The sequence below is a fragment of the Ascaphus truei genome, chromosome 6 (genome assembly GCF_040206685.1).
Source record: "Ascaphus truei isolate aAscTru1 chromosome 6, aAscTru1.hap1, whole genome shotgun sequence".
Classification (NCBI taxonomy): Eukaryota; Metazoa; Chordata; class Amphibia; order Anura; family Ascaphidae; genus Ascaphus; species Ascaphus truei.
The window spans coordinates 116491267-116514223 of record NC_134488.1 but is presented as its reverse complement, the minus strand read 5'-3'; the positions used below and the strand labels follow the sequence as shown (position 1 = coordinate 116514223).

General features: G+C 46.1%; 1 protein-coding gene across 1 annotated transcript in view; it reads left to right on the top strand.

The window, feature by feature from the left end:
- Positions 1-10038: 10038 nt before the first annotated feature.
- The window catches only part of ATP13A2 (ATPase cation transporting 13A2), a 97461-nt gene continuing 84542 nt past the window's right edge, over positions 10039-22957 (top strand). The window contains exon 1 of the mRNA XM_075605969.1: positions 10039-10155. Coding sequence (XP_075462084.1) covers positions 10146-10155 — 10 coding nt within the window. The 5' untranslated portion in view covers positions 10039-10145. The remainder of the gene's footprint in view (positions 10156-22957) is intronic.

Genomic DNA, 22957 nt, shown 5'->3' with positions numbered 1-22957 from the left:
AGGATCCCCATGGGATGGAGGCGATGCACCATGAGAAGGAGAAAGCCTGCCCTGTTGCTGTTGGGGGGGGGGGGGAGGAGGAGAGAGGGGAACAGGTGCTACAACCGTTTCAGAGCAGTTTATAAACTGTCTCCCACATCCTGATTAGTGAAGTCTGGTTCAAACTAGTGCCCTGCATCCTTGAAACATTAACCCATCATTTGCTGGTTCACACTGGCCCAGTCTCTAAAGACAGTCTCTCTTAATACCCAGAATCTGCCTAGGGCGGGTGGACAACTTCAGTCCTCAAGGGCCACCATCAGGTCAGGTTTTCAGAATATCCCTGCTTCAGCCACCTGTGCAGAATCAGTGGCTCTGTCAACAACTGAACCACTGATTGAGCCACCTGTGCTGCAGCAGCGATATCTGGAAAACCTGACCTGTTGGTGGCCTTTGAGGACTGGAGTTGCCCACCTCTGCCATAGCATAAAGTCTGGGGATCTTGAGACTTGATTAGGTTTATCTGGGTCTAGTAAGAATCATTAGAGGGCTCTCAGTGTAAAGCAAACACTAAGAATACTTGTTGCCCATGTGACTTAAAGAATTATTGGGGTAGCCAATTATCGTCTTGGTCAAAACAAACTTGAGTTGATTTTGTCGTGTAAATGCAGAACTGTGTTATTATGCAGGTGAGCAGATATTTACTTTGTTAGTAGTGTTTGCAGTGTTACAAGATGTACCGGACCTGCAGCAATAACCAGCAAAGTGACCTTCATAATCGTGCTGCTGTCAGATGAAGTGATCATAATCCCTAAGAGGTCTCTGAGGAAAGCTGCCAAGTTACAACCTCTTAATGAACACTTGGGGCTTTGTTCTGCCAATGTCAAGAGCTCTAAAAACTGGTCAAACAGGGCTGAACTTGCACTTCAAAACTTATCAGCACTTGGCTGGGATGTTCTGTAATGTGTCAATATGACCAGCGGTGCTGCGCTGATACGGGACACTGGACTGTCATACACCTGTCGTCCTGTAGTGCTAATATTTATTTACTGGCCTCCCTGTCCTATCACATCTTTGTGTGATGGTATCTTGTTTGTGTATAGGAACCCCCTATCTTAAAGCTGCCATTTCAAAGTATTATACTTAACCCTCTTGCCCTAAATTACCCACCCCCTCCCCCCCCCAAAAAAAGTGTGATGCTATCCTTGAGGACAAACAAACGTGGAAGTGATGTATTTAATAGCTAACGTGTTGTTTAAAAGATTGCAAGCTCTCGGGACCACAAATGTCTTCTTTCAGAATTTTTTTTTTTTTTTTAAATGTGCGTGCGTACGTACGTTCTATTTATACCTGAATGACCTCCTAGAATAGATAGGACAGATGGAAGTTGAGAATCTCTGTGTTAACCCATAGGACAAAGAAAAGGAAGATAGAAGCGACTCCTTTTTTAACAGCGAGCTCTGGGTCAAAACAAGTGCAAGCTCTCGGGACCACAAAGATTATTTCCAGATTATTTTTTTTACTTTCAAATGAAGCTGAAATATAAGTTTGTTTGTTTTTCTGTGCATTTTTTTTTTTTTTTTTAACAGTTTTATTCCTCTAAATTGTGCCAAAACCTAAATAAATATATGGCTGCTAACGATGGATGGATGGATGGATGGATGGATGGATGGATGTCTTTATCTATATAGCGCCCTTCATAGCAGTAATACATGTGACATAATCATATAAATAACAAGTAATACAAATAACACAATAGGAAGAAGTGCTTTGTGCTTCAGACATAAGTGACATTTAGGGAAAGAATTCCCTACACCGAAGAGCTTACAATCTAACTTTCAATTAATGACATTTTGAATACTTCAATCTACTATGTAGAAGATAAAGATAAGACTTTTCCTGATAACAAAATATCTTATCTATAGGAAAAACGGTGGCCTGGTGGGGAAAGTTTGAATACACCGCAGAAGTTATGTGATCACTTTGAAATAAACAGGAAAACAACAATAAGATTGGTACTTTGCTCTACAGGCCATCACATGAAGTGCGCGTTTCAAATCTTATACTATATTAGTGAAAGCACTGTATGCCTGCCTGCATGCATGCATGCCTGCCTGCCTGCCTGCCTGGATGTCCGGTGTCCCTAGGGGAAATCTCATTGGTCCCTTGGTCCGCCCCCGCACACCTCTCATTGGCCTGAGGCGGAGTGACGGGCCAAAGGACACACAGGGACACACACACACAGGGACACACACACACAGGGACACACACTCTCCCCCGTCAGTTGGACCGCAGCTCACCTTCCACACCCCCCCCCCCCTCCTCTCCCGGTGCCCCTCCTCTCCCGGTGCCCCTCACTCTCTCCCCCTCCCCACCTCACCCAAATCCCCACGCTCCGCAACATCCCCAGCCGCAAAGTGCGCCGCGGAGGAAGCGCGGCCCTCCTGCTCAGCAGCAAACTCCAGGCTCCTCCCCCCTCGCGGCGCTGGCCTCCTGCTCTCCCCCTCACGTGCGCCGCTACCGGAGAGGGGAAGCGCGGCGCGGGACTCCCCCTCACGTGCGCCGCTACCGGAGAGGGGAAGCGCGGCCCGGGACTCCCCATCACGTGCGCCGCTACCGGAGAGGGGAAGTGCGGCCCGGGACTCCCCATCACGTGCGCCGCTACCGGAGAGGGGAAGCGCGGCGCGGGACTCCTGCCACTCTTGCCCCCCCCCCCCCCCCAGCTTCCCGAACTCACCTCCTGCCCCAGCCAGATGCCACGGGGTCAAGGTAAGTCACCCACCGTCTCCCACCCACGCACTGTCACCCACTCACCCACACACTCACCCACCCAGTCACTTTCACCCACCCATTCACCCACTCACTCACTCAGTCACCCACTCAGTCACCCACTCAGTCACCCACCCACTCAGTCACCCACCCACTCACTTAGTCACCCAAAAACTCACTTAGTCACCCACCCACTCACTCAGTCACCCACCCACTCAATTAGTCACCCACCCACTCACTCAGTCACCCACTCACTTAGTCACCCACCCACTCACTTAGTCACCCACCCACTCACTCAGTCACCCACCCACACACCCACCCAGTCACCCACCCAGTCACTTTCACCCAGTCACCCACTTTCACCCACTCAGTCACCCACCCACTCAGTCACCCACCCACTCAGTCACCCACCCACTCAGTCAGTCACCCACTCAGTCACCCACCCACCCACTCAGTCACCCAGTCACCCACCCACTCAGTCACCCAGTCACCCACCCACTCAGTCACCCAGTCACCCACCCATTCAGTCACCCAGTCACCCACCCATTCAGTCACCCAGTCACCCACCCATTCAGTCAGTCAATCACCCACTCACCCAGTCAGTCAGTCAATCACCCACTCACCCACCCAGTCAGTCACCCACTCACCCACCCAGTCAGTCACCCACTCACCCACCCAGTCAGTCACCCACTCACCCACCCAGTCAGTCACCCACTCACCCACCCAGTCAGTCACCCACTCACCCACTCAGTCAGTCACCCACTCACCCAGTCAGTCACCCACTCACCCACCCAGTCAGTCTCCCACTCACCTACCCAGTCAGTCTCCCACTCACCCACCCAGTCAGTCTCCCACTCACCCACCCAGTCAGTCTCCCACTCACCCACCCAGTCAGTCTCCCACTCACCCACCCAGTCAGTCTCCCACTCACCCACCCAGTCAGTCACCCACCCACCGACCCAACTCACCCACCCAACCACCGACCCAAAGTCACCCACCCACCGACCCAAAGTCAAACCGACCCAAAGTCACCCACCCACCGACCCAAAGTCACACACCCACCGACCCAAAGTCACCCACCCACCGACCCAAAGTCAAACCGACCCAAAGTCACCCACCCACCGACCCAAAGTCAAACCGACCCAAAGTCACCCACCCACTCAGTCACCCACCCACCCACTCAGTCAAGTGTCACCCACCCACCCAGTCATCCACACACTCAGTCAACTCAGTCACCCACCTAGCTGTCAAGGGGGGGGGAAGCCTAACCCTGTCCTACGCCCCCCCAAAATTACATCCCGGGCAACGCCGGGTCTCTCAGCTAGTAGGTTATATTGAGGGGGCACCATTAAACTTGCATGTATCATGAAAAATGTCCAAAGGGCGATATTTCATACTACTGGAGTGTGGAGATTAGAGATGGATGAATTTTTGAAGTGAAACATCTTTGCTGGGACAAAATCGTTTTTTCTGGGGTCGGAAGTGGGTTATGGAAGTGGCCACTGCTGGCAGATGAGGCCGGCGGACCGCACATGCCCAGAAGCTGCCCTCACCTCAATGCCGGCTCGCAGATGCAGCCATCGCCGAGATCAAGCGCATGTGCACAGAAGGGTCCTCGGCCCTTTACACATGCGCAGGCATTATCGTCGTGATCAAGCGCATGCGGGCCTTTTGCGCATGCACAGAAGAATTCTCCAGCCGGTCTCCGGCGCGCATGCGCAGAGGCCCCTGGAGCTTGGCAGCCGACAGCATGTGGCGCTTGGCCAGCAGCAGCACAACCAAAGGCTGCGTCGCCGCTGGCGCTGACTGCGCTCATGCTTGAGATCGGTGATGTCACCTACTCTCTAAGCATGAGCGTCGGGTGTCCTGTCTATTTCGCGGGGGGCATTGGGGAAATGTGCGCTTGAAAGTCACTATTTTTTTTTGTCTCAAGCGCCAAGCTTGGGAGAACATGCGTGCGCGTGCGCGGGGACATCTACATTACAAGTAGAAGAAAAAGTGGCAAGCGCCGACTGCTCAGCGCCAGCGGGGACGCAGCCAAAGCAGAAGAGGACATGGAGCCGAGACCACCCACCCTGTCACACAGACACACACACACACACACACAGTCATATACACACTGTCACACACAAGGAATTCACAAATAGTGAAAATAGTTAATACAGGGGTGTGTGCCGAGCATGCGCGTTCTAAGTCAAATTTCTTTGCGTTTCGTCAATGAAATTGTATTTTGATTTTTAATTAAAAACATCACCAACACTATATGCAATATATGCAAAAAAATATGCAATAACAAGCAATAGATGAATTAGAAACGGCAGAAAGTAAGATGATAACTCATGTAATGACGGCTGCCCGCTGTGTTATTGCGGCTGCCTGGAAAAAGGTGAATGCGCCTTCTAGGCAGACGGTCCTACGGAGACTAAGGGAAATAAAGATGATGGAGCTCCTCACAGCACAGTTGAGCCAGAAAACTGACAAATTTCACAAAATTTGGGAAATATGGCCAGGAAACTAGGGACCCCATAGAAATAAATACAGAAAGACCAGACAAATGGGCTCGCCCCCCCCCCCTCCTTCCACCTCCTCCCCCCCCCTTCTTTTTCTTCTTTTCTACGTTCTTCTCTTTCCTTTGTTAAGCCCATGAGAGACGCTCACGGAAGCGGCTGCTTCCCTAACACAACCGGAAATAGGAAGACAGACCACACTTATTCAAAAACCGTGTTATAGTAAATATTTTATTTCAGTAATGATGACGAACTGTTAAGGCCCTTTGTTGTATGGACACTGTTAAAACATCACATGTATGCCAAGACTATATATTTGTTATGTCTCTCCAAAACAATAAAAAAAAATTGAAACAAAAAAACAAAAAAAAAACATCACCAACACAAATACAATTTCTGTGACAAAACAGTCACAAAAGACTTAAAATGCGCCTGCTCGGCACACACATTTTTTTTTAATTGATTTGATCCGCAGCGGATCAGCCGGTTCCTTTGGTCTGCAGATTTCCGCAATCAATGTCAAAAAGGGCGATTCATGTTTTGCGGCTTTTTTATTATTATTATTACCGATACACTCTGCATTCCATTTGTGGAAGACTGTACATGTTACAGCGCTCCTCCCCTTAGAAGTATGCTGCTGTTACACAGGCTTGGGTTCTAATTGTAAACATGTCACTGGTATATTTTAGCCCAATTTGGTAAGAGCGCAGGATCTGTTCTTTTGTGCTCCGTGGATTCCACAACCCGTGGACGGATTTGCAGGATCCAATCTGCTGATTCAGAAATCCTTTGACAGATTCTTAAGAATCCGCCAACGGATTGCAGAATCCACGGGTTGTATCCAATGGCAGTTTTTGGTGAATCCGTGCGGATTACAACCGACCAAATTCGTCCACGGGTTTTGGAGGGGAAAATGCCAGAAAATCCGGGAAACGGATTTGGGTGGATTCGCTCCTCTCTAGTGGAGATAACTGTTGTGTTAGAAAGGGAGTTCCCTGCTGTGGTAAATATTGAGGTAGTTTAATACAGCAGACCTTATAATTTGCATCTGATTTGTTCTCAGTTCCCGAGTAACAAGATACCTTTTTTCATAATGACGTGTCTACTCGGCAGCTGGTGGCAGTTTCCCATAGTCGATTAATGTGAGAGCGGGTTGCCCCTCTGTAAGATAACCTAGGGCCATATTTAATAACTGGTGCTAAGACTTAAGGTATCTTAGAGCCCATTCATTTCAATGGGCCATAAATGGCGTTATGTTTTAGCGCTGCTTGGTTAATATGACCCATAGGAACCATGTTCAAACGCAGCTGGTCACAATCTCGCTGAGGCACTTTTGCAGAATAACTGAAAGTCTGCTGATTTTTACTTTCCACCTAAAAAAACTGAGTATTGCCGACCTAATTCCATATCATTGTGATCTTGTACTCCAGTCCTGGTTCTCTGAATGACCTTTTGCTGCAAATCAGAATTCGCCACCGACTCGATATTGCGTCACAAAGTCAAGTTGGCAATACCGAGATCTCCGCATAGGAATCACACTAATAATGGCTCTTCACGTCTCTGACGTGACACAGTGAAATAGCTTAGTCTGTTTGTATCCGAAGTGCCTCAAAACCAGTGATGTTATTCTGCAAGAAGTTCTACTCGTATTAAACAGTGGTGCATTGGATCTTATTTTTTGTTTTGTTTTATGCAATAGTCACACTATAAAAACAGAAGAGAAACTTTTTTGTTTTTTTTATTATTAATTAAATCCATTTTTTTTCAATGTACCAGGCACTGCAGGTTTGTAAATGGAAAAGTAGTTGTACCTTTTACTCTAAAGTACCATGGCTCTTTAAGCTGTGGCTCAAGTCACACTGTACTGTCGATTTGGCTATCGAACCAGGGGGGTTTCCAACATCAGTGTAAACACTGCACCTTCATTACTATTATTTATTTATAAAATGTGTTACCAGGAAGTAATACATTGAGAGTTACCTCTCGTTTTCAGGTATGTCCTGGGCACAGAGTTATGATGACAAATACATGGTTACAAATACATAGTTACATTAAGTGAACAGGGTTATACAGTATATACAAGACATTGCATGCACAGTTAGAGATAATATATATTATGAGCGTATGTAACAGTTACAGACCAGATTAAAATGTGAGACAGCTTTAGTTTTGAAAAAACTTAGACTGGTGGCGGCTGTGAGAGTCTCCGGTCGGTTGTTCCAGTTTTGGGGTGCACGGTAAAAGAAGGAGGAGCGGCCGGATACATTGTTGAGCCTTGGGACCATGAACAGTCTTTTGGAGTCAGATCTCACATTATAAGTGTATTACTAGTATTACTATCTATTGTTTGTATAATTGTATTTATATACCACCCACCATGTATGCGGCGATTTACAACATTACAATAGGAAGTAAATAATGTACAAGTCATTACACACAGTAAGAATAGGTGTAACAGGTAAATGACAACCTAATGCAAAAGGAGACCCTGCGCCAAAGAGCTTACAATCTAACTGTTATGCTGGGACGTGTACAGACACAAAAAAAGTGCATTATAAGAAGTGCATATTGATTGTGATCCTAAAATCTATATATGTCTCTTGTAGAGATTGAAATCTTAGGGTTCAGTAATACCAAATGCTGCAGGGCGGCAGCGCTATCCTGTGACGTGACCCAGCGCTGCCGCCAAGCGGCATAGTGATTATACCAGGGAGCCGGTGGAGAGCAGGCAAGGAGGCGTGGCCATGAGCGGTTCACCCTCATTGGCTGGAACCGCTCACGTGACGCGTCCATCGCCAGCCAAGAACAAATCTGCAGATCGCGCTAGAAGACAGCCGACCCGCAGCTCCACGCGACGCGCACGCCGCAACAGGTAGGTGCGCTGCTATTTTTAAAAAAAAGTTTTTCAGGCGCACGGCGCAGCGCGCGTTTTCCTGTATAATCACGGCCTTGAGGTGACGGTAAATAAAGTGACCTGCACAGGTTGAGAAAAGCAGTCATTTTCAACACTCACAAAGCGGTTACATTGTAGTAGCATATTATGTACATCCTCTGCTGAAATCCCTCTCCTGGCTTCCTATCAAATCCTGTATCACACACTCAATTCTCCTCCTCACTTTTAAAGCTTTACACTCTTCTGCCCCTCCTTACATCTCAGCCCTAATTTCTCGCTATGCACCATCCCGACTCTTGCGTTCTGCTCAAGGATGTCTTCTACCTAACCGTTTTGTGCCTATAGCCCTCTCCCGCCTTAAACCTTTCTCACTGACTGCCCCACACCTCTGGAATTCCCTTCCCCTCAATATCCGACTAACACCCTCTCTATCCACATTTAAGACCTATCTTAAAACCCACCTACTTAACGAAGCATTTGGGTAGCTCGGTGGCTGATACTTTAAACCTCATACATCGACCTTGGCCCCTTGCAGACGCACGTACCAGAACACCCTCCTACTGTCTCTGTACGTTCTTCCTACCAATTAGATTGTAAGTTCTTCAGAGCAAGGACTCCTTTTCCTAAATGTCGCTTTTATGTCTAAAGCCCTTATTCCCATTATGTGTTATTTGTTATTGATATGATTATGGCCACGTGTATTACTGCAGTGACGCGCTATGTACATTAATGGCGCTATATAACAACAGATATACATAGATGGATAATGGCCCTGGTGGAATGCCGGGAGGCATTAGGTCCTGCAATACAATGTACTGAAACCTTGGATCACTGGAAGAGTTAATGGAATAAAAGAAGGAATTTCCTGAAGGAGAAACCTTGGTGGTCTTTCATTATGTCTAATCTATGGGCGACCACTGTACAATCCTCTGGAGGGGTGAATAATGTCTTATTTGTGTGCTGAGTGGGGAAGGGTGAAACATGAGTTCAGTTTCCCAAAAATGATAAACTGTGGAAACTGTACTTGGGGTTTCCGTCAACTTTCTTTCATTTTCTGGTTGTTGTCTGGGGCCTTTCCAGCAACTCTGAGTAAGCAGCTGTATGAGGGACATACAGGAGGAGGGGAGCTGTCTGACCCCTGAAGAAGTTATTGCATTTGGGGTATCATGTTTAGGAGTCTCTTCTGGGAAAGACAGCGCTTCTGTGGCACAATCGGCACATGATCTGTTTCACAGCAGCTCTTGGTATTTCTCAGCTTTTGAAATCAGTTTCCTGTTAAGAAAATATATACTTTTTTTTAAATCTAGAAAATAGTCACGGATACACCCTTATCTCAAAGAATTGTACTTATTCAGCTATCGTTGTGACCTTGCGCAAGTCATTTTCTCATCTGACCCTAGCAACTAAAATGAGATTGTAAGCTCTTCAGCGCGGGAATTTATTGCGCCTGTAAAATTGCATTGTGAGTAATGCACAGATAATGTCTACATACGAACATAATAATTATTAGGAATTAAGCACCAGTTTCCCTAATGACTTTTTATTTATTCCTATCCTGCATTATACTCTCCATGGCTCCCACCACAAAGGCTGTCCCTTATTTCTACACAATAACAGGGCCAACAAAGACAACTCATTTTAAAGGACATCAATCAAATCAAAAGGAAGGATGGGGGACACACACTATTTCTGTTTAGGGTCGTCTACACATTGTAACGCAATAAGCTTTTCTAGGGACATTGCATAGGAACCAACTCAACCAAGTGGTGTGTGACAGATCTCGCGGGCTGGGGTGTGATGACCCTGCTGGGAAGTGTCAGCAAAGCTGCAGGAGTGCAGTAGAGCGCAAGGACTACAACTCCCGGCATGCACCGTTCTACGTGCATGCGCGCGCACCTGTGAGCCTCCAGCTGCAGACCCTAGCCCGGCGCGCGCTGAGTCTCACAAACACACACACCATGTATTTGCAGCGATGAGAGGAGGCGGGAGCGGCCGGGATGGCTACAGGTGAGAGGACGCCGTGCCATGTGATCGGAGAGGGAGCAGCGGGGGGCCCAGTGCAGGGAGGGAGCAGGCACCGGGAGCTAATGTGGGCATAGTGTATGGTAACGCATGGGGCATGCGGGGGCAGTGCTGCGTTGAGTGTGTGTGACATCATGGACAAGTATAGGATAGTGCACTGTGTAGGGAGGAAAGGGTGAAGAAATGTGTTTAAATGTTAGTTTGGGAGGAAACTGGGTCATTGCATTGAGGTGGGCACCGGGGGTGCAGCTTAGGGTTGTCACAGGGAGGTGGGCACCGGGGGTGCAGCTGAGGGTTGTCACAGGGAGGTGGGCACTGGGGGTGCAGCTGAGGGTTGTCACAGGGAGGTGGGCACTGGGGGGCAGCTGAGGATTGTGATAGGGAGGTGGGCACTGTGGGGCAGCTGAGGATTGTCAGGGAGGTGGGCACTAGGGGCAGCTGAGAATTGTCACAGAGGTGGGCACTGGGGGTGCAGCTGAGGGTTGTCACAGGGAGGTGGGCACTGGGGGTGCAGCTGAGGGTTGTCACAGAGAGGTGGGCACTGGGGGTGCAGCTGAGGATTGTTACAGAGGTGGGCACTGTGAGGGAAATAGTTTTTGGTGCATCACACTGGAGAATGTGACCAGAACATTGCAATATTGTATTGGTGTTGGAAGGAATCTGGTGCTGCAGAGCCTGGTAACGGGAAGTTTGGCAGCTGGTAAGGGCATATGCCTTGTCACAGCAGGTCTGCGAGACATGGGCAGTGATACACAGGAGAACTGAGAGAAGTCTTGGGAGGGTGGCAGGATATTGCCATATGGCAACTATGGGTACAGCAAACTATTTCTCTTTGGAGATGGATAGGGACAGAAGATGAAGACTGAGTGTTGAATCAAAGTAGGAGAGGACAAAGGTGCCGGGTAAATCATTATCCCCCAGAATTGTAAAATGGCATCCTTCAAAACATAAACACATTCCTCAAAATGCAGGTCTCCTCCAAGACTGAGGTACAAAGTAGTGCTTTACTCACAAGTTCACAATGCAATTCGTCATTTATGGTCACAGCCAAGAACAGAAGAGGAACGATGTTTCAGGTCCAATATGGACCTTTCATCAGGTGAGTAGAGCTCTACTTTGTACCTCTTCCTTAGGAGACCTGGAATGTGTTTGTCTATGTTGTGTTGGCTGCACAAGCAGGATTCTTCTCGTCTGAAACTGTTTCCCCACACTATACTATATCATACAGTACAATGCATGGCATTCTTATGGGACATTGTAATGTAGTTGTCCATTTTTCTCCAAATACAAAGCTTAGTGCAAGAACTGGCTGCTTAATTCCTCTTTCTTGCATTATTACATTTGTTCACAAAGGACTTTGGTCCCAATTCAGTATAGTGGGAAGTTGAATGATTCCATTTATGTGAACCATGCAGGACACCACTTCTCACCATGCTGGGTAGCGATCATCTTGTTATTGAGAGCGGGTATCGGTATTGCACGGAAGTAAAGATAGATAAGTATTTTAAAAAGTTCATTGTTTATATTGGCGGGTTTCTGCTTGGACGGTTTACAATCACATTTTTTTCTTATCTTTGCATGTTACTGTATCAGTTTAAATGCAAAAGCCTGTTGTAATGTATCTAGTTTATCTTTTGTGGGAGGTCCCATATTGCTTAAACTGTTTCCTTGGCAGAGAACGGCTTTGCTCGGTAGTGTGCAACATGATCTACTTAAAAGGCCACAAGTGCCCCCCATTGCCACTCTCCCCCTGGGACACAGGGAGAAGGGACGTGGCTGCCGCGGGTAGGAGCTTCTCCCGTCTCCCTCCTGTCCGCTGCTTGCAGGCGAGCTGATGAATCCAGTCCTGTTCCTCTTCTTACACTGGGAGCTGGTCTCTAGCACAGGAGCCGGGCGGTATTAATCAGCGCAGTCACCAAGCAGCTGAGGGAGCAGCGCAGATCTGCGGAAGCAACGTCCCTGCTCCCTCTGCACTGGGGGGGGAAAGGGAGAGCGGGCTGCTGGGGTAAGCAGCAGCCGGGGGGCGCAGGTGAAGCCCACGCGGACCACTTGTTGCCCACCAATGGTTTAGGTCAGGGGTGGCCAACTCCAGTCCTCAAGGGCCACCAACAGGTCAGGTTGTAAGGATATCCCTGCTTCAGCACAGGAGGCTCCGTCAGTGGTTCAGTCAATGACACAGAACCATGTGACATTGAGTTTCCTTTTGCAAATTCAAGGTTCTTTGTTTTTCTATGCAAATGACGCTGTGCAGGAAATTAGATTCTCCTTCTTTTAGGATGGACTTGCTTGCCTTCAGTATAATCTTAGCCATTGATTATCATCTCTCATAATAGTTATGTCAAAAAATGTTTTGCCTTATTACCAGAGTATTTTTAAGGCATAACCAAACTTGGCAAATAATTGGGTCACCAAGACATTGACATATTGTGTGTGACTGCAATTCTGCATTCTTTGGTGCACTGCTGCTGGTTCAGCTGTGCAAGTAATTTCCCTTAATGTAGTGACAAACATGCATTGGCACTCGCTCGTATCCTGGTGCTTATTCCAGTTTCAGGATATCAAATCTCAGGATATATTGCACAGAAAATCCAGGCTTCCAAAAGGACAATAAAAAGCCAACTTTATTTCATAGGTTGGTAAAGTATTTCTGATGCATATTGAAGTCTTTCCATCTTCACACATTACCTGCGCTCACCGCTCTACCTCCGCACAATCCCACTTACTACTTCCCCAACGCCAACTCCTTCAAGTACCACGCAGCTATCAGAAACACCAACCTCCTTACCCCCCTCTACCTTACATTTGCACTTAACCTTCCTTATTGATTGTAAGCTCCTTGGGGCAGGGCCCTCGGTACCTACTGTAACAATGTATGTTTGTTACTTACTCTCTCTTTCGTCCTCCAGCCCTATTGTACTGTGAAATATGCTGTCGCGTTCTAAATAAATGATGATGCTACTTTTAAAAATTGAATTCGACGTCCGTGCGTCATCAGCGTGAAGATATCCGATTATTACATACCACAAAAATGTCTAAGAGCACCAACCTACATTACAATGTTCATATACAGATTTCCCTTCCATGGCTTCTGGTTCCTGGTCCCAGTACTGTTCTCTCTGTAATAAAAACATGTTTGCGCCATCGCCTCGTGTTTGCTGTTGTACATTCTCTAATCCTTGAAACCTTTGCTGTGCTGGTGATTGAATGCTCGCTTGCAGAAAGTCTTTTGCCATTGGGCTATTAACATAATTAGTCCTAAAGGCAGATTTATGATGGCATATATATGTCCTTTTTTAAGGGTCTCCTAGTACTGCCCACATAAAAGTTAGAACATAGGCCCGTTAACACACAACAAACACCTGCAGTTGAGCGATGTATACATCCCCCAAATGTGTATTTGTTTACCGGACTGAGGGGGAGGAAATATACCAGTCTAGTATTGTGGGTTTTTTTGCCACTGTATGTAGTATCCACATCTAAATGTAGGTAACCACATGGAACATTGTGGAACCTATAATTCTATCCCGATTTAGCACAAAACCCAACATTTTAGATTTAGCATATACCTTTCAAGGATTTGTAGTAAAATGACTTTCATTCCTTTTGAAACACACACCAATGTTTCTTAATAATTTAGACCAGTTATAGGAAGCTGTAGATAATTTAGGGATATAGTGCAACTGGACATTTTTTAGAAGAAGTATCCCCAGAAGTTCTTTTCACCTATGTTTGCTTAAAATAATAAGACCATAATGCTTGTGGATATTTTCTAGCAACAAACCTATCAGAAATAATTGTTGCCTGTTTCTGATACTCTAAAGCAGGGGTGCTCAACTCCCGTCCTCAAGCGCCCCCCTCCCACCCGCCAAACAGGTGAGGTTTTCAGGATATCCCTACTTCAGCACAAGGGGCTCAATCAGAGACTCAGTCAAGGACAGCCTCTGGTTGAGCCACGTGTGCTGAAGCTAGGATATCCCGCAAAACCTGAACTGTTGGGGAGGCTTGAAGACTGAAGTTGAGCACCTCTGCCATAAAGGTTCCTTGTAGATATGTCTATGATGGTGAACCGGACGATCCGGTATATTATGACCTACATGAGGTGGACAGATGACAAGTAAATCCTCAACCCTCCTCCCGCCGAGGATGCACTGGCGTAGAAACCGGTCACAGGGGGTCCTGACCAATTTTTTACGTAACAAATAAAAGTGACGACTTCTTTTACTTTGGAAGCCTGACTTCTGTTCAATGTTTTCTCTTATTTGATATGTGGAAACTGGAATAAGCACTGAGGCATTGCCAGATCACACATGGGTGCCACTGCGTGTTTGTCAATACATTTAGGCCCCACCACTAGTGGAGAAGTTGACCTTTCATTCCAAGGAAACCAAGATCTCAAACGATGGGTTTGACACACAGTACCTCTAGTATGCACAGAACATGTACTTGGCAAAGGCGTAAACATTGTGTGTGTTATACTAGGCATATTGATGACTTGCAGAGGTGCACGTGAGGATCAGTACTTAGCATGTGATGCTTTGCTGACTTTGGGACTTCCAAGCAGTTGACAAATAATACAAATAGTTTCTTGGCGTTCAGAGTTTGAGGAAGCAGAGAGTTCCTTCATAGAATAGAGTAGTGCAGGGGGTCACCAACTACAGTCCTCAAGCCGCCCCCAACCAGTCAGGTTTTCAGGATATCCCAGCTTCAGCACAGGTGGTTTAGAGACTCGGCCTCTCTACACATTCCAGATATATGTATACTGGTCACACTATGTTATGTCTTTTCGTCTTTTCATGACCACGCTGTGAACATCCTGCGCTCGCTCCCCTTTTGGCAGAATGCAATCTCTAAGTTAAAGACTGAGCCTCTGATTGATGTTTCAACATGCAGGAGAGAGGAAGCAAATATTTAACCGGATCCAGTTTTTATGACAGAAGACTTTGTCTTCCCTGTGATGAGGGCAGAAAAAAACCCGGAGCTATTGTGGCATAAGGCAAAATTTAGTATTTTTTGTTTTGTGATGAAAGATAATAGCCCCGGACTCTGGCAGATAAGGTGTTAAGTAAGAAGTTGTTATAGCGGGACAGGTGACATATTGTCCGCACGTTCCTGGAGAAAATGTGTTCCATCTCGTAGCTGGGGGGCAGTAACCACAGCGGTTGTGGAATGTGAGGAAATGTGTATACAAAAGATAGACGATGCATGGACTGCTCCATCATCAGTGGTGCTACAGGAGGACTTCAGTGAAGAAATTAAAAATGCTAATAACCGGCATAAAAAAAAACAACTAGTACCGCAGACCGTCCGCACGCTGAGTGAACAGGCAGTGGCAGTGTTCGCATCCATGCGGCGTACGCACGGGGGGGGGGGCGCATTGCGCAAGAAGTCAGTTCAAACTGATTTCTTGGTGCGACAGGCCGGTCACGTCAGCGGCTCACCCAATGAGGGCAAACCAGCTCCGTGACGTCACTGGCACGCCCCAAGACACGCCCATGGACAGCGCGTGTACCATGGCCAAAAAACGCACCCGCTTCAAGCACCTCCGCCCGGGCAAAGGCACTATGGACCTGGCCTTATTTATTTATAGCAACGTGAGCTTGGGTCACAGAGATGCAAATATTATCACCTCGTGACACCCAGTTAAGCAGGATCTTCCCCCGACTATTCTGCATACTTCATTCATGTAAACCCGTATCAGTTAAAAGCTGCTAGACAGGAATGATCAGTACAGGTGCATATTCCAACCTATTAACCTGAGGATGACGAGGGTAAATGCTCTTAACCTATTACTTTGTAACGCTTTTTTTTTTTTAATGAGACATTTTATTTTTCTGCTCTTGTATTTGCTTGTGGACAGAATACTCGTGGGAACTTTGATCTATGTCTTCACACCTAGCAGGTCTGATTCACAGCGCTGCATTACTACAGAACTCTTGTTCAATTGTCTCCATGGGACTTAATCATTTAACTGTGATAATAACATTTCCATGTGAAAAAGGGTGTGTTTTTGGGACACTGAACCTTTACAGTGACCGAATGATATTCAGGGAATGTCATACTCGTTGTCTAGGTCAGGGGGGTTCAACTCAAGACCCCCTCAACAGATCAGGTGTTCACGATATCCCAGCTTCAGCACGGGTGGTGCAGTTTTCAACTGAGCCACCGATTGAACCACCTGTGCTGAAGCTGGGATATCCTTAAAACCTGACCAGTTGGGGGCTCTTGCGGACTGGAGTTGAGCACCACTGATCTCGGGGAAAGTTGCGATGGAGTGATGAGCGCGATCTACGCGGAAGTGGAGGACACTCGGCTTCTGTTTCAGTCATCGGGGAGCAGGCTGCAACCGTGCGATCACTACAGAAGAGATATTACATGGTCGCAATGCCGGAAGTCTGGTGGCATTCGTGCGCTGCCAGATATCGGCCATTATAAAAGGTTAACATTTTAGTAACCCCATATTTTTTTAATGGAGCAGAACGTGTGGTTTTTTTTTTTTTGTGGGATGCCGGGGATCTCCGGAGCCGACCCGCTTTAATTTCAGCTCTGTGGACCTCCTGCTTCCCGAGATACTGATCACCGTAGTGCGTGCCAGCAGCACTGATTTACAAAGTTATTAGGGAAACTAGTGTAGTAGATACTTTGTCACGCCTGCCCGTTTGTACCAATAACCTGAAAATATATTTTGCAGTTGTCAGGACTTTTTTACCAGTCAGAAATTGATACATTTCTGACTGGTTGCAGTTGTATGGAGGTAGGTGGCACCTCCCCCCAGAGCTCACTCCTCCTCACCTTTTTAACTTGGGAGGTCTTTTCACTTTGCGGCAAAGAACAGGATCTAATATGGTTCTTTCCCCTCATACAGAGGTAAAGGGAAGGTTTCACAGTGTAGTGTAGGACCTGCATTAATTTTGGTTATACCTTGACGTGGTATGCAGGCTTATGACACTTTGGCCAAAGGGTTTAACTAAATAACCAAGTAAATATTATTATTATTGAAGTATTTAAACTTTATACTTATTACTTTATATGTTTTGTCAATTGAATGTAGCATTGGGCACCCCTGTCTTTTGTTGTTTACATTTGCCACTCCCAGTAGCACTCTTTTTGACATAAATATATATTCATGATGTGGTGGGTGTGGGAGTTTGAGCTAGCTGGGAATGTGTGTTAATCAATTTTTGATGAAGTGCCAAGTCCAGTTCGTTTTGTATTCTTCAGCAATGTACAGTATATAGGTATTTGCAGGAGCTCAAGTGCTTGGTCCCATAAATTCATCCATATAGAGGTAACAACACAAGGGGAATATATTCAATTAGCGTATAATTCTCAATCTTCACACACATTGGCTCAATAATTCCCTGAAGGTATGGGGTGATAATGTCATAACTTCCCTTCCTCCTTGGGATGGCCCATAATAAATGAGTACTCACTGTGTTCCCCTGTGTGTCCTCAGGCATGTAGCCGTGTCAGGAGTCCAGAGAATATCCAAATTGGATATTGTGTGGGCGGGGAGGAGTTAAGGGTACTCGGGCTGCATGACGTAGGTGGCGTCGGTATCCTGTTGCCAGGTGTCCGACATGCGCCAAGCGCTACTGCAGGCGGTTTATGCCGTTTGCTTCCCCATCACCCCCTTTTCATGTCACTTTCAGTGCGCCGTGTGTCTCCTCATTGGGCCATTCGCACACGCGCATTGGGCCATAGCGGTGGAGCTTGTGCGTGGGCTTGCGCTGCATGACGTCGGTCTCCTGTTGCTATGTGCCCGGCGGTCGCCGAACGTCCCCACTGGCCAGATCACTGCAGAACTCCCATTGGCCGTATATGCATTGCGTGATTGGTCCACACAGGACGCTAGGCATTGTGGGTATGACATCACCGGTTTTGGCGCGAATTTCGGTACCGGCTACTTTATAAAGAGCCTGTATGTAGTGTGAGGTAACTCCTTGATAAAGTGCCTCACTGCACGAAACGCGTAGGAGTGTTGCACCCTCCACCGTTTTTTTAATGCAGCTTTAATAAACATATTTTATTTGCCACATGACTTGTACTTTGTTGCTGTGCGCCACACATACTATTTTGGATATCTTCTTGTATTCTTCACCTCCAATTTTAACTCTGCAGACACTTCATATGTGACACTTAAGATGTTACACAGCCATATATATGACATTTCTACCCTGTCTCAGCTGTGACTAAGTGTTCAAGCATTTCTCCAGTTCTAGGCACCTGGCAAACTCAACAAGTTTTCCTTGCATTGCGTACTAATGGCTTCAAGCACAATGTCCAAGAGGTCACAATTGCAAACGTGACACCTGCCATTGAATTTAAACTTTATTGCAACGCCAAGACCAACGATGACGTTTATAGTGAAGGTTGGACTTGGGGCCGTTTTAAGATGTTTGTAGGCACTCTTGCATTTGTGGGCCCCACCCCACGTCATGCCGGATGCGCAATGCCGTCGCATAAATTAGTGCAAATTGTGATTTATCCGTTTGTGACACACATGCAGTACAGATCTATTCTTATAAGATTGCTAGACCCTACTTTAATAAATTGAACTTTAAAGTATTCACAAGTTACTGATAACACAAAATACTGTGCAAATTTATACAAGTGTTATGTTAACCGCTGATTTAATTAAGTAAATATTGTTACATTGTAACTAGCGTATAATTCGAATATTTACTCATAACTGTCCGACGCATAAAAGTACTATACCTACCACTTAGTTTTGTTTCATTTTTAAACATACAGTTAGGTCCAAAAATAATTGGACACTGATACAAGTTTTGTTATTTCGGCTGTGTACCAAAACAAATTCAAGTTACAGTTAAATAATGAATATGGTGTTAAAGTGCAGTCTATCGGCTTTAATTTGAGGGTATTCACGTCCAAATTGGAGGAAGGGATTAGGAATTACATCTCTTTTAATATGTAGCCCCCTCTTTTTCAAGGGACCAAAAGTCATTGGACAATTGAGCAAATACAGAGGGTTCACCACAAGGTGCAAATCATTCACAAACCTCAAAAATAGAAAGGCCAGGTTAGACTTTGCCAAACAATATCTAAAAAAAGCCAGCCCAGTTCTGGAACAGCATTCTTTGGATAGATGAAACCAAGATCAATCTGTACCTGAATGATGGGAAGAAAAAAGTATGGAGAAGGCTTGGAACGGCTCATGATCCGAAGCATACCACATCATCTGTAAAACACGGTGGAGGCAGTGTGATGGCATGGGCATGCATGGCTTACAATGACACTGGGTCACTAGTGTTTATTGATGATGTGACAGAAGACAGAAGCAGCCGAGTGAATTCTGAAGTGTATAGGGATATATTGTCTGCTCAGATTCAGCCAAATTCAGCGAAGTTGATTGGACGATGCTTTACTTTACAGATGGACAATGACCCAAAACATACTGCAAAAGCTACCCAGGAGTTTTTTAAGGCAAAGAAGTGGAATATTCTGCAATGGCCAAGTCAATCACCTGATCTCAACCCGATCAAGCATGCATTTCACTTGCTGAAGACAAAATTTAAGGCAGAAAGAACAACAAACAAACAACAAATGAAGACAGATGCAGTAAAGGCCTGGCAAAGCATCACAAAGGAGGAAACCCAGCGTTTGGTGATGTCCATGCATTCCAGACTTCAAGCAGTCATTGCCTGCAAAGGATTCTCGACAAAGTATTAAAAATGAACATTTTATTTATGATTGTGTTAATTTGTCCAATTACATTTGAGCCCCTGAAACAAGGGGACTGTGTATGAAAATGGTTGCAATTCCTAAACGTTTCATACAATATTGTTGTTCAACCCCTTCAATTAAAGCTGAAAGTCTGCACTTCTATTGCATCTCGGTTGTTTTCATTTCAAGCCCCCCCCCCCCCGTGCCTATTGGATTAAATGGCCCTGGGTTGGACTCTTGTTCAAGGAAATTATTATTATCTACCAGAAGGCAGGATCATAAAATTTCTGGATCTCACTATGATGAATTGTCATGTCTATTTATTATACAATTATTATGTCACTTTATAGCTCTTACGGTTTTCATGGGAGAACACCGTGAGCAAAACACAAGGGAAATGTAACAAAACTCAATAACTACAATAGAATAAATATTGGGAGGTAATCATTTTTAAACTGGTGCAACAGAGGTGTCAAAAATTAAAGGGGTGAATCGATGGTATTTATAACCTGTTGTTCTCCCGACTTTCGAATCAAACTCAAAAAGACAACTTTTTCCCTGTCAAAAAGCCCCAAGGAACCAATGCAAAAATAGATCTAAGGTTAAAGTTAGAAGTCAGAGTTCAAGAGTAAGGTTGTTCTAGGTATTTGATGAGCTCTGACTCTTGCCAAACGCAACCCTACATGTTTCTTGTTAGATCAAGGGTGTGCAAACTTTTTTTTGCTGCGCCCCCCCCGCCTGCTTTCTTCCTTTGTTGCGCACCCCCCCTTACCTCACGTGATGTCACATGACCCCGCCGCGTTGCCATGGTCACGCGTCCTGAAGCTGGCTGAATCCCGGTAAGTAGAGGTTGCAGAGGCCTCGCGCGGTCCCCCGGCATTTAATTTAAATGCTTCGGGGAAGAGTGTGGGACCTCTGCAACCGCCTGCGCCCCCCCCCAAAAAAAATCTCACGCCCCCAGTTTGCACACCGCTGCCTTAGATCAGGGGAGCTCAAACTTTTTTCCCTGCGCCCCACTGCCGGCAGTTCCCCTCCCTCCATGCCCCCCCCCCTCTTACCTCGGCTCCGGCGTCATGACGTGACGTTGCCATGACAATGTGACCTCATGCCGCGTTGCCATGGCGACACGTCTAAGAAGCTGCCGGAACCAAGTTAAGTGATGTTTACAGGGGCCTTCGCCGCTTCCCCGGCACTTAATTTAAGTGCCTTCGGGAAGCGTGCGGGGCCTCTGTAAACCCTGCGCCCCCCCGCAGTCGGTCTCGTGCCCCCCAGTTTGCGCACCGCTGCCTTTGATAATGTTATACATGAACTTTCAAATCCATAAAAAGCTCTTCCTTTCTTGCAGGAGAAACTCTGCAAATCAAATGACAAAGCAAAGGGTTACTGCAGGCGAGCAGCTAGGGAAAATGCTTTGAGCTATTTTCTATCTGCATCTTTCAAATGATATCTTGTTTGTGGGGTCACATGTTTTTCTCTTACATCCTCCGATGCAGCTGGGTGGGAATTAAACACAAAGCCTCTTTTAGCTCTGGCAAAAATGCCTGATCATTCTCCGATGACGTTTGCAGAATAATTCATTCCTGTCGTACATTTTTTTTTTTTTTCTCGGTTTTTCGTTTCTTTTTATTGCTCTTGCTTCAGGATTTGCACCTACTTGACCCCATGATTTCGCGGAGACTTGCTTAGCATTGCTACTCCTTAGTAGTGTTTCAGTTCCTCCATTCGTTTACTAACTGAATGTTTTAACTCTCACTTGCCCTTCCATTTGTCTCCCAAATGACATATACCATGGGGCGGCCAACTCCAGGCCGCAAGGGCTACCAACAGGACAGGTTTTCAGACTATCCCTGCTTCAGGTAGAGACAGTAGGGGAACCCCTGCTACAGCCTAAATGAAGTGGTATTATGAACGGTGCTTTGGGTATAAACTGTAGTGGATGAAGGAGAGAAAGGACCCAATTTAGCACTCGAGTTCACACTCTGTGGTGTTTAGTGATTGAATTAAAAACATGATCTTTATTAAACAACATATAAAAAAAAGGTCCAACGACGTACTGAAGGTGAGTTGATCCTAAATATAGAAAGCCATATTGGCTCTGGATCAAAAAAGTTAATATGTGCCAGATGGTTTTAATAAACCACTGGTACTGTTGCAACACAGTGATCCTAATGCGAACCTGTGTAGTAGGTGATTAAAACAGGGGTGTCCGGGTAAGTACTGGGATTGCAGGTCACAGTATCATAATATTTCTGTATAAGATGTGACCCAACTGATAAACATAAAAACAAATATACCATGTATATCAGTATTGGTATTGCTTGATCAGCTATGCTTCTCTATGATAGTTAGTATGCCCCTATCAGTGACACATGACCTGAGGTAACCCTCTGGATATTGTACTCCTGGGTGTGTATACCTGTGTTAACCAGCGTGGTTCTAGTCAGAGAGTGATGTCCTGGCTATGGTTGTAACAGTAGGTCAGTATCCCAGTGTGGGAGACACTGATAGTAGGGGCAGGTAGGTAACTCTTTTAATAGGGGTTTTTAAACAGAGAGCTGCGTGATTGTAGAAGCTGAAGTGAACCTCACGGATATGCAGCAGCACACCAACGCGTCAGAGCAGCTATGGTGTACTGCAGGTGAGGCTGCTCAGTGCTAAGATACCGGAGCACTATCCCTAAAACCACTTTGAAGAGGCTAACAGTGACCGTCGGGGCACTTATAGCCTATGTGAAACTGCACTCGCAGACTACCGCATTGACTCGCGGTCACACAGATACATGCGGAGGCAGTCCTGATCTGCGCGTGCATGTATGTACAGAGAGCCGACGCGCGCGTTTCGCGAGGGGCTTTTTCAAGGCAAAGGGTTAGTATCATTGAGGATACCCTGCAGGTAAGCAGGTATATATAGGGCCCCCAGTGATGACGTCATAAGTTAACCCCTGGTGTGCCGAGGTATGTTTGGTCCTGAGATGAAGCACAGTAAGTATACCAATGTTTTTAACTACATATCCAGCACACTATTAATAAATAATAAAGATCTGACTCAATTATGTGTTATTCTTGCCTTATTGTCAGAAACTGGCAGAGTGAAGTGATAATTC